This window comes from Tenrec ecaudatus, chromosome 1, assembly GCF_050624435.1.
Source record: "Tenrec ecaudatus isolate mTenEca1 chromosome 1, mTenEca1.hap1, whole genome shotgun sequence".
Classification (NCBI taxonomy): domain Eukaryota; kingdom Metazoa; phylum Chordata; class Mammalia; order Afrosoricida; family Tenrecidae; genus Tenrec; species Tenrec ecaudatus.
In genome coordinates this window covers 189997270-190009632 of record NC_134530.1, presented here as the reverse complement: position 1 = coordinate 190009632, position 12363 = coordinate 189997270, and the positions used below count along the sequence as shown (strand labels likewise).

At 47.9% G+C, this 12363-nt stretch overlaps 1 protein-coding gene across 1 annotated transcript in view; it reads left to right on the top strand.

The window, feature by feature from the left end:
* Window positions 1-12363, top strand: part of ASTN1 (astrotactin 1) — a 316698-nt gene that overhangs the window by 293149 nt on the left and 11186 nt on the right. Inside the window, exons 12-14 of the mRNA XM_075541277.1 lie at window positions 3246-3412; window positions 6704-6898; window positions 9266-9393. Coding sequence (XP_075397392.1) covers window positions 3246-3412; window positions 6704-6898; window positions 9266-9393 — 490 coding nt within the window. The remainder of the gene's footprint in view (window positions 1-3245; window positions 3413-6703; window positions 6899-9265; window positions 9394-12363) is intronic.

Here is a 12363-nt window from a genome sequence, read left to right as displayed (position 1 = left end):
AGCCCGGGGGTCATGCAAACAGATAACGTGCTGGACTGCTAACCCCAAAAGGTTGGAGGTTCAAGGTCATCTGGGGCCTGTTCAACTCTGACTCCAAAGTCTGGGCTTCTATACTCCACACCCTGTCACCCCTTCAGCAGAAAGGCCTCTGGTGGACTTTCACCAGATCAGCCATTGAGCTGCCAGAGAGTTTTCCCACTGTGTGTGGTACCCCAGCCCCTGGGCCTAGGACAAGCCAGTGAGGCTGTAACACAGATGGCTGGGCTTTCCTGCAGCATGCCGACGCAACAAAGGCTTTTCATTGGCCGCTGGGGCAACAGAGTAATGTGTTTTTTTTTCCTGAGAAGGAGGTGGTTGGCTAAATAAGTTTGGGACTTACGCTTGATAGAGCAGTTCTCAGCTGACACATATGGCGGGATCATGGATAGGGGGCAACTTGAGAGCAAGTGGTGGCGACCAGTATCGTGCAGGAGCCGGTGCTGTAAGCTCAGCAGGTAGCAGCTCCTGGGTGACTCCATGCACAGCCCGCAGGAGCCCAAGCATGTTCCTGCTGTGATCAGCTACTCACAGGCAGCTTAGCTCTCTGGCCTCAGTTTCTTCATAGGTAAATGAACAGGAGCACACTACTTACTGCACAGGGCTGCTGTGGGCGAGGGGAGGGGAGTGAACTGATACAAATTATTGAGATCATGGCCTAGCACATAACCGGTGGGCGGCTAGTGCTTGGTATAGGAGCCCCGGTGACATCGTGGCTTACACGGTGGCTACGGAAGGCAAGGTTGGCAGTGAGACTGCCAGCGACTCCACAGGAGGAGCATGAGGCTCTTTGTTTAGATTGACAGTCTCGGAAGCGCATCCAGTGTCATTTCTGCCCAGTTTTACCAGGTCTGTATTGTTCACAATTGTTGGCACAATGGCAATGAGGGTTTTTCTTCTTTTTAAACTCCTTTTATTGTGGGCTCTTATCACAATCCATACATGCACCCATTGTGTCAAGCACATGTGTACATTTGTTGCCATCATCATTCTCAAAACATTTGCTTTCTACTCGAGCAACTCATTTTGTTCCCGCCCTCCATTGATAATTTATAAATTATTATTGCTTTGCCATGTCTTACATTGTCCGACATCTCCCTTCACCCACTTTTCTGTTTACTTATTGTGGAGACCAAAATCAACAAGCAAACAGAGTAAATCCACTGACATTAAGTTGGTGTCCATTCATAGCAACCCTCAAGACAGGGGAGAACTGCCTGATGTGAGTTTCTGAGCCTGGTGCCTTTGAAAGAAGTAGAAAGTCCCATCTTTCTCCCTCAGAGAAGCCCGTGGTTTTGAACTACAAACTTTGCAGTCATCAGCCCAATGTGGTTACAAAGCCCTGCATAAATGCTTAATCTTGCCTAGAGATCCAAAATCAGTGGCGAGGAGGGTATAAGAGGGCTGGTAGAGCTTGATCAAGTGCAATGTAACCAAGAGGAATTACTGAAACCCAAATGAAGGCTGAGCATGATAGTGGGACACGAAGAAAGTAAAAGGAAATAGAGGAAAGAACTGGGCAGCAAAGGGAATTTATAGAGATCTAAATACAGACAAGTACATATGTAAATATATTTATATATGATGATGGGTAAATAGATCTATGTGCATATATTTATAGGTTTAGTATTAAGGTAGCAGATTGACATTGGGCCTCCACTCAAGTACTCCCTCAATGCAAGAACACTTTGTTCTATTAACCGGCATTCCATCATGCTCACCTTCCTAATGAGATCACTGAAGACAAAGTGGGTGCATAAGCAAATGTGGTGAAGAAAGCTGATGGTACCTGGCTATCAAAAGATATAGCATCTGGGGTTTTAATAGTGTGAAGGTAAACAAGCGGCTATCTAGCTCAGAAGCAACAAAGTCCACATGGAAGAAGCACACCAGCTTATGTGATCATAAGGTGTCGATGGGATCAGGTATCAGGCATCAAAGAACAAAAAATCATAGCATTGTGAATGAGGGGGAGTACAGAGTGGGGACCCAAAGCCTACCGGTAGGCAACCAGACATCCCCTTACAGAGGGTCTTGGGGAGGAGATGAGCCTGTCAGGGTACAGTGTAGCAACGATGAAATATACAACTTTCCTCCAGTTCCTTAATGCTTCCTCCCCCTGGCCCCCGGTATCATGATCCCAATTCTACCTGACAACTCTGGCTAGAGCAGAGGATGTACAATGGTACAGATAGGAACTGGAAACACAAGGAATCCAGGACAGATGAAACCCTCAGGACCAGTGGTGAGAGTGGCAATAGTGGGAGGGTGGAGGACAGGTCGGGGATAAAGGAGGGAACGGATCACAATAATCTACATATAACCCCCTCCCTGGGGGATGGACAACAGAAAAGTGGGTTTAGGGAGATGTCAGACACTGTAAGACATGACAAAATAATAATTTATAAATTATCAAGGGTTCATGGGGAGAGAGAGGAAAAAATGAGGAGCTGACACCAAGTGCTCAAGTATAAAGCAAAGTTTTGAGAATGATGATAGCAACACATGTGCTTAACACAATGGATGTATGTGTGGATTGTGATAGGAGTTGTATGAGCCCGCGATAAAATGATTGAAAAACAGAACAACAAAAAACAATGTCCATAATGTAGATGTGGTGCCTGTGGCTGCTCGTGTGGCAGGTGCCGTGATGTGTGTGTCTTCCTACGGGAAGCTTTGAGGAGTATGACCTCGCTCACTTTGTGGGCCCTCCACCCTTCTCCAAGGTCACAGAGGTCAATGTCCTCTCCTCCAATCATTCACCCAACACCGCCTCCTGGTACCGATGCTGGCAGAGTGCTTTGGACACAAAATGACCCTGATTGATACTAAGGCCTAACAGCAGCTCTCCCTTCCCCTTGCCCCTAAGAATCTCAGCTGTATTTTCATTCTGACCCACTGCCTCCACTCTGAGGCCTCTGGGTTCCTGGCTCTGCCCTGCCAAGATGCTCCCATCTAGCCTTCTTGGGGGAGACGGCTTTAATGCAAATGTGTGTGATCTGTGCCCAAGAGAAGAAGCAAGATGTCCAAGAAAAGATCACTTGTTCTTAAGGAGAGTCCAGTGTCGAGGGAAAGTCGTGGATTAATTACCCACCGTGATGTTTTCGTGACTGAGTACTAAAAATGGATGTCAGCAGTCCCATTTTGCTTCCCAGAGAACTCTGTCCCCCGATTCACCCAAGTGTGTGGATGCTTTCTGATTGTGCCAGTGCCCCTCCGGACTCAGCCCCATGAAGGACAGCTCGGGCTGCTATGACCGCCACATTGGGGTGGACTGCTCAGATGGCTTCAATGGCGGCTGCGAGCAGCTGTGTCTCCAGCAGATGGCACCCTTCCCAGACGAGCCCACCTTGTACAACATCCTCATGTTCTGCGGGTGAGTTGACGCCTCCGGGACAGGGGACATGCGGTGGTCAACTCAGAGAGTCACCTGGAATGAGGTGCCACCCTAAGCCAGCCCTAGATTCTGAACACCACGTTAGTAGGATGGGGAGAGGAACTATTTTATTTATTTATTTTTAAATCATTTCATTGGGGCCTCCTACAACTCATATCCATCCATCCATCCATCTATCCATCCATCCATCCATCCATCCATCCATCCATCCATCCATCCATCCATCCATCCATCCATCCATCGTGTCAAGCACCGTTGTACATGTGTTGCCCTCATCAGTGTCAAAGCCTTTGCTTTCTACTAGGGAGGAGCCCCCGTGGCATGCACAGTAGATTATGAGCTTGCCTGCCCGCCTCCAGATCAGCAGTTCGAAACCTCCAGGAGCCACCACTGGAGGAGGAGGAAGCTTTTGCTCCAGTGAAGACTTCCATCCTCAGAGGGGGGTTCTTATCTGCCCTGTAGGGTTGCTATGAGTTGGAACTCATTCCATGGTGCTGTTTGTGTTTAGTTTCAGTTTTGGGGAAAATCTAGACCAACGCTCATCATTTACAGCTGGGGAATTTAAGCTTTACCCAAATCATGGCCTGCCTAAACCAAGAGTTTGGCAGTGCTGTGTTCACTAGGGATTTTGTGAGAAAAGGATTCTATCGTCTAAAAGCTTGGCCAAGATGAGGCAACACTAGCCAATTATCAAAAGAAAAAGCCTGGGGTCAGAGTGGAAGCATACTTAACCCCTGCCCCTCTGTCCATCCGTGTTGTGTAGCCGGCTATCCCTCCTCAGGCTTAACAATTCCTCTGCACAGTGGGTGGCCCTTGCATTCCCCTCATCCCACATCTTCCCAGGAGACGTCTGTACGGGAGCAAGGAGCTGACAAGTGACTTCAGACTGCCACCGATTTACATTTTCTTTCTCATATTCTCTCAGAATGTAAATTTACAGCTTGGCCAGTATTATATTCAAAGACCTTTTATTCTATATTTATAAAGTAAATAAAATGATGGCCCATTGTTCCCATAGCCATAGTTGGCTGATGGGTTCTTCCTTTCATTCGTCCCTGTACCCTCGCTCAGGATCTAGCATTTTCTCTGCCCCCCCCCCTCAGAATGCCTACTTCATATCACAAATCTTGTGGGCCCCAGGGCTGCAAAGATGAACGGCGTAGTTCTAGCCCTCAAGGATCTCACAATCGAATAGATTTGCAAAGAAAATCAATGTTTATAATAATAAAAACGAGGTGGATGGTTGCTAAAATCCAGCTCCTGCTGAATAATCATGAACCAATTATTTAGTAGCACTGCGATGCTATTTTATTGTATTTCTTTGCAATCAAGCAATTTCCGTATTCTGTTTCTTGTAAAAATCCCACTCCCTAAATAGAAGCTTGCTCTTCATTTTAATGCTCTCTATAACGATATCATTATGATTGACCCCGGTCAATTAGCAGGGGTGAAATCAGCCAAGTTTCATAGATTTATTGAAGAAACATCTAGGTGAACGCCTGCATTGTAACACGTAACACTCGAGCCAAGTCAGGTATCAGGCCTAGGAGAGACAACAGGCAGTCCCGGCCCACAAAGGAGTTTAGTGGGAGATACAGCCATGAATACAAAGCAGGTGGGCTGCGGAGCCCTGGGGAAGGGAAGCTGTCGAGATGCTTCCAGTAGACTTTATTTGAACCAAGCAAATATTGAGTTACCAGGAAATACTGGGCTACATTTCAGGGAAGAAGCCTCTTGGTTGTCTTGTACCAGCCACTAATCTGGTTTCTTAGACGCTGCTGTGGTTCTCCAGTCACATCTGGTGCCTGCACTAATGCAAAGCATCCAAGGGGAACTCCTTTCCTGCTTCAGTCAGAATTAGGTGCACATATCTGCTCAGCTCTCTCCAAGTTGCTATCTAGCGTCTGCCAAAGGAAGTCTTTGTTTTGAGGTTCTTCGAAAGGCAAACTAAATTGCATGCACTTACAGTTCAAGTGTTCAACTCACACCAGTGTACACACACACACATATATGTGTGTGGTATATAGGGAAAGCAGAAGTTCCACCTATGTGGACGGGGCCTCGTCTGCACCTTGTGAACAGTGCCTTGGACAACACTCAGGAGGGTGTGCTGTGCGGGCGACTCTGTGAGTGCTTTCCACCCAGTCCCTGGCTTTACCTTCCCAATAACCCAGAGATGCAAGTACCTGTTTGTTTTTGTTTTTCTCTTTTATAGGCGTGGAGGATGAGCTCAGATAGGTTCATCAACTGGCCAGGGTCACCAAGTAAATGACAATCATTGCCATTACCACATTGCATCTCATTATGTTATAAAACTATAATGATCTAAGAAAGAGGCTTTACCTTGGTACAGCCACTAAGGTAGCTAGTAATAAATGGTACATTTCTACATAGACCCCCCTCTACATTCTAAATGTGGTAGCTTTTCAAGGAGTGACCCAAATTAAATCAATACTCTTTTTAAATGATAGCTTTATCAAGGCATCAGTTCTGACTGGAGCTAACAAACGCGTGTTCTTCTCCAAATCACTACAAATATGGTGCAATTAATGAATTACGAGTCATCAACTCGTGTTTACCAACATTAGCAGTGCTTTTCTGTTACTTTGTACCAGTGTAACAGGGAGGATGCTGGAGAGGGAGGGCTCAGTTAATGGGGCACACGGAACACCTCGTGTCCCCGTGTCTATTTAGTTCAGGAAGGCCATTCTGAGAGGGAGTTAATATGGGCTGATTTTGTGTTTGGATACATTAAAACAGAACACAGCCAAGGAATGATAAATCTTTCTAATTTCTTAGTTGACTTGTCACAGGATCAGATTAGAAAGTTATTAATTTCTTAAGCACACTGTCATTCTTTTTGCAGCCTGATTACCCTCTAACTAAATGTAAGGCCTGGCCATGGAGACGGCGTCTTGAGAAAGACTCTAGAATGTCTGCAGTTAAAATATGTTAACTCATGTAGAAGCAAACATCTGCATATTCCTGAACCTACTTTGGAAACCTTGCCCGTATTCAAGAAAGAGGTACCCTCCAGAGACTGGGAAGTGCTGAAAGCTTGAGAGAATTGGTGCAATCGCATTCTGGCAGGAGATTCGGGTCATGGTCATAGGAAAATTAATTATAAAAAGGTCGTATCAAATTGGGACATTCATCACTGGAGCACTCGCCATGCGACCCTCCCAGAGGCCTTTCCCCCACCAATGGACAGCGTTGGTGACATGGTGCAGTGATGGAATGATTTCCTACCTTGGCTTTTCCACTCTGCAGGTGCATCGAGGATTACAAGCTGGGTGTGGATGGCCGCTCTTGCCAACTCGTCACAGAGATCTGTCCAGAGGGAGGTGACTGCGGGGAAAGCAGGGAGCGCCCCATGAACCAGACGCTCTTTGGGGAGATGTTCTTTGGGTATAACAACCACTCCAGGGCGGTGGCTCCTGGACAAGTACTGAGAGGGACCTTCAGGTGCGTCTCACATGCACAGGGCTGACTGTTCAGAGTTGTTGATGCTGCTCTCCCCGGCAGAGTTGGCTGTTGTGCCTACGCCCCCCCACCTCCCCAAATTGATGCAGATAACACAGCATTTGCACATTTGGCATTTGCCAGTTATGCAATCCAGTGACACAACCCTGCATAAAGATTAAGAACGCAGAATAAGGCAATTGTGATACTGCCTAGGAGGAGTGGACTCGGTTTCTCTCTTGGTCTTCTCCCGGTGTACACTCTTCCTCACAGAATCCCCAAACCATGTTTCCTCTGGGCAAATAAGAAAGCACTAAATGAGCGTTTATCTAACCCAGGCAGTGATTGCAAGATTTTTCATAAAAATCACCCCCAAATACCCAACTTCCTTCTGAGTGGAAGAAGCTGTGTATGAGTTAATCAGAATACTAGTCACCACTGGGTTGGTTGTGACCATCGGCAGCCACATGTGTCAGGGCACTGCGCACCCATAGGTTGTCAGTGGCTGATGCGTACACAGATGGATTGTCAGGCATTTCCTTTGAGATTCCTTTGGCTGGACTCCAACCTCCAACCTTTTGGTTAGTAGCAGCATTAACTGCATCACCCAAGGACTCTCAGTCTAGAATAACCAAAAACCCCAAACCCACTGCTATTCAGTTGATTCAATAGGCTTCCCAAGACTCTAAACCTTTCCAAAAGCAAGCAGCCCCATCTTTCTCCCTCAGAGCAGGTGGACTGTTTGAACATCTGGGTGTGTAGTTATTGACCCAGAGCCTCTCCCACAGCCCCAGTGGGGCTCCATAGTCTAGAACACGGGTCCTCCAAGGACCTAAGATCCTAAGGAAGCCTGAGTAGCCTTGAGACACTTTCATGGGATCTGCAGGTTCTGTCTTTTCCAACCACAGATATTCTGGATTTACTTCTTTATATTTCAAGTCACAGATTGCAATGCATTGAATGCAGACATGAGATTTCAGCTGCCCCCTAGAAAGGCAGATGTTTGCAAAAAAAAAATTGCAGACCATATAAAATCGTGCCACCTCCTAGCACCAGTTTTGAAGGGGACACAGTTACCGTATTTTCATAAAACATACTCTATTTTAGTTGATTTTATTTTCTTTACAATAAGTTGAAGATAGTTTGCAATCCTATTTTATCTTTGGCCATGGTAAACGTTGACAGATGTAGCTCACAGAAACAAAAGTTGACTGAATGCCTCAGTTATTGTGAAAGCCAAGAAGGGGTCCCTGATGGAGGAGTGATTCTGAGTTTGGCTACAATCAACAAGGTCAGCCGTTTGAAACCACCAGCCACTCTGTTGGAGGAAGAGGGGCCTTTCTACTGCAGAAACAGTTACAGCCTGGGAAACCCACAGGGCAGTCCGACGGTGTCCTCGGGGCTGCTATGAGCCAGCATCAACTCAATGGCAATGGGGGGAGGCATGAGTGCAAGGGGTATTGACACCCAAATATTCCAAACCACTCATTAATAGGTGCCCTGGGGCATCGTGGGCCTCGGATTGGCCTGCTAACCACAAGCTCAGTGGTTTGAGCCCGCCAGCTGATCCTTGGGAGACAGATGGATGAGCCTTCTGCTGCTGTCAGGCTTCACAGCCTCCCTGAGACCCACAGAGGGGCTCCGCTCGCCCCCCCCCATAGGGTTGCTGTGAGTCAGCATCAACTTGAGGGCAGGACGTTGCTTTTGTTTCACCGATTGAAAACACGTCCAGAAGATGCCCCATTTGAAATGTGTCCTTGTTTTCAGATATTTAAATACGGCCTCTTTAGAACCCACGGGATGAGTGCTTTCCAGGCGATAATGGTGGTGATGGTGTTTCTGAGAAGTGCGGTGCCAGGTTATGATTCTTTCCAAGAAAAATAGGAAAGGTATCCAGGCATGAAGGTACGGAATGAGGAAGTTGATAGCCACCCAGGCCCAGAATCTCGGGAGCAAACTGACCGTAAACTCCAGAGCCAACTGGTTGTTGGAGTCAGATGCCCTTTTCTGGTACAGATGGGAGACCTTGCGAATACTTGCTCTTTTAACCTGGGACTTCGTTTGCTAAAGGCAAGACATGAGCTGTCACAACTAGTCTCACGGTGGAACGGTGCCTGGATCCTTCATTGCAGCGTAGGAGCACGTGTGAAGAAAGATTTAGGGAGTCAGATAAAGGGGAGCGGGAGGGAAGGCTACCCCCTCTCCTTTGCTCCGCCACCACCACCATCCCGCTCCCACAGCCAGAGGTCTGACTGGAGAGCTTTAGGTTGAATGGGGTGGAGGGTGAGGGGAGGTAGAGGTTGAGGCTATCTGTCAAGGAATGGGATTGACCCGATCACTCAGAAAATAAAGGTCTGCCCCTGTTTCCAGGCAAAACAACTTTGCTCGCGGTTTAGAGCAGCAGCTGCCTGATGGCCTTGTGGTGGCCACTGTCCCACTGGAGAACCAGTGCCTGGAGGAAGTCTCGGAGCCCACGCCTGACCCAGACTTCCTGACTGGTGAGTGCACCGCTGACCCTTCTGTGCTAACCCACGACGCCCGGCAGCTCTCTCGGCCACATAAAATCAAGACTCTTGACCTGGTGTTTATTTTGCTTCTGAGCCAGTGACTTTCTTGATTCACCGTAAGAAAAGCTTCATCCTAAAACTGCCCACTAATAAGATAATGTGTCAGTGAAATTGTCAATATTATTATATAGTCATCTGCAAAATGGTCATAATGATACCTTTGACTAATAATCTCAGAGCCCTGCTTTGAAGACAAATGAGAAAATAGATGTGTGTGGGTTCAGAGATCTTGGTGGCAGTAGAGGAAGTGACCAGGTCATCTAGTGGCCTTGCGAGATGCTGGGGTGCTGTGTTAGCCTGAGCGTCCATTACTGCTCTGGTGGGCAAGGCCTGGTGGAAGGGTGTGAGGCAAAAGAAGACGGTGGAGTGTAGCTTCACACAAACCTGGTTTGGAATCCTGACTTCGGTACTTTCTAGTTCTATGGCATTGACAGCTAAGTTTCACCTGGTCTGATGGTCACTCACTGTAACATAAGATGATCCTGTTTGTTCCCAGTGTTGTACTACACTGGTCCCCTCTCACCACCCCATCCACGCCACCCTGAACCCCACCCCATGCCTCTAAGCCACCTAATTACACCTCCTCTGTGGAAGAAGAGGCTTCCGGTACCCACGGACCAAGGAGATGAACCGCCTGTGACTCGGTGTCACTTGCTGCAATGCTGGATCTGAGCGTTGTTGGCTTTGCTCATTTCCCTTTCACTCCTCTGTCTTACTCGTTCGATAACTTCTTCGTTCTTCCTCCCTTTTCATCGTCTCTCTGACAGTGGTCAGCAGTGTCAAACCACCTGCTCTCTGCAAACGGTGAGGCTTTCCACTCCCCAAAAGAGTTACGGTCTCGAAGCCCCCGGGGGCAGTTCTAGCCTACCTTACAGGGTGGGTCCCTGTGAGTCAGGACCAAGTCAACGGCAGGGAGGTTTGTGGTTTCTGAACGCATGGGTTGCGCTCAGGATAGTCTCTCCCAGAGAGCAGGTTAAGTTCAGAACTTCAGTTTCCGCCCAAAGTAGACCTTTCCACGGTGTGAGAGAGATTAAAGACCCTGGAGTCTGAGAGCTGCTCCCCTGTGTCTGTGTGGTCTTAGAGCTGTCATCTAACTTCTGCAAACACGTGTTATTTCACACGTGAACAGGAATGTTAGAGTACAGGCATGCCTTGTTGTAGTGTGCTTCACTTTGTAGATGTGTGCGTATGTGTGTGCACATGTGTGTGAATTAGTAAGTGAAGGCTGCTGGCCATCCTGTGTCCCACTAGCCTGTTGGGGCCACTTGTCCAACAGCATGTGCTTCCTCACTATTATCTCTGTGTCACATTTTGGTAATTTCTACAATATCTCAAACTTTTGCATGATTCTGTTGCACATAACTGGTATGTGCAGTGGAAACAGAAACAATAAAATCAGGCAGCTCCCCTTACTGTGATACCCACTGTGTGGTGGTGACCTGGGATGGAGCGTGCAAGTGCGTGCCTGGGCTCTCTCCTGCATAGAGTGGGGCTCAGTAGTCAACACACAGTCAGAGTCTTCCAGCCATTCCTGACATCTAATGGGAGCTGGCTGCCTTTATTCAGCGGCTCGCGAAACAAAGCCAGCAAAAGGATAACGTGGCAATCCAAGCTAGGGAATGGTGTTTTCCCTGCGAAAGAGAAGGAGCGAGAACAAGAGAAAAAACAATGAGATATGTCCGAGGCCAGAGTAAATGTCTTTTGAAAGCTCTCTCTCTCTCTCTCTCTCTCTCTCTCTCTCTCTCTCTCTCTCTCTCTCTCTCTCTCTCTCTCTCTCTCTCTCTCTCTCACACACACACACACACACACACACACACACACACACACACACACACACACGGACTTAAAATGCAGCCTCAGATGCCATCCCTAAAGCCGACATCGCTGGCCAGAGGGTGTGCAAGCCCACATCGTTTGCTGAGAAACACTTCCCTCTCCAGCTTTGTGTAAAGTACTTTGGAGAGAGGTGGGGGATGGTACATGCTAATAGCGCACTAATCGCTTGGCCTTCGTTTAAAGGCCCACCAGGACCTCCGTCTCCTACAATGTAACTTATGCGGAGGTAAGGATCTGCAAGCTGGGGGGTCATGCAGAGCACATCTGAGCGCTCCTTGAATCTTTTCAGGATGAGTGGGGGGAAACATTTGGGAAATAGCCACGGAACACACGTTTGACTCCATCTCTCTGGCAATAAGGAAGATGCCCAGACTTGATTGCCATATACGGCGGAAGCATCTTTTCTGCCCCATGTCCTTGCACTCGCTCTCCTCTGCATTCGTGGATACAATAGAGGGGGAAGAGTGCCCCAGTGGGACACTTCCATTGGTCAAGGTCTTGAGGCAGTCTAGGGGAACATGGCTAGAAGTGTAGAGGGGGCTCCTCTCGACCTGGCCACGTTACTACCCAACCTTTGTTTTCAAACTACTTTGATTAAGAAAGGGAGCCAGTGAGACCCAAACCACCCATTTCCATCAATTCTAGGGAAGAGCATAAAGCCTGGGTGGGTGGCAAACCGCCCCACCCCCACCCCCGAACTCCAAACCCAGGTTCATTGAGTAGATTCTGAGTTATACAGAACAGGGTAGTGAGTTTCTATCATGCTGGGAGCACAAAGAATCTATTTCAGAGATGGGTGACAAGAAATGTTTTCCCCTGGGATTGACGCTCTTAGCATCTGGTGACGTTTCCCTAGATCTTTTCCAGGATTACGTGGTCAGTCCCTTACCACGCTGTGCAAGGTACTGTTGTGGGGCAGCATCTCCATCCAGCCACAGGCTGGGGGGACTTTAGGGCTAACGTGAGTTTCAGAATCTGCTCCATCAGCATCTTCTTTTCTTCACGAGACCCCACAGCTCCGCTCATATACAGGTTCTGTTTGTAGATCCTGCCGTAACGACTCTA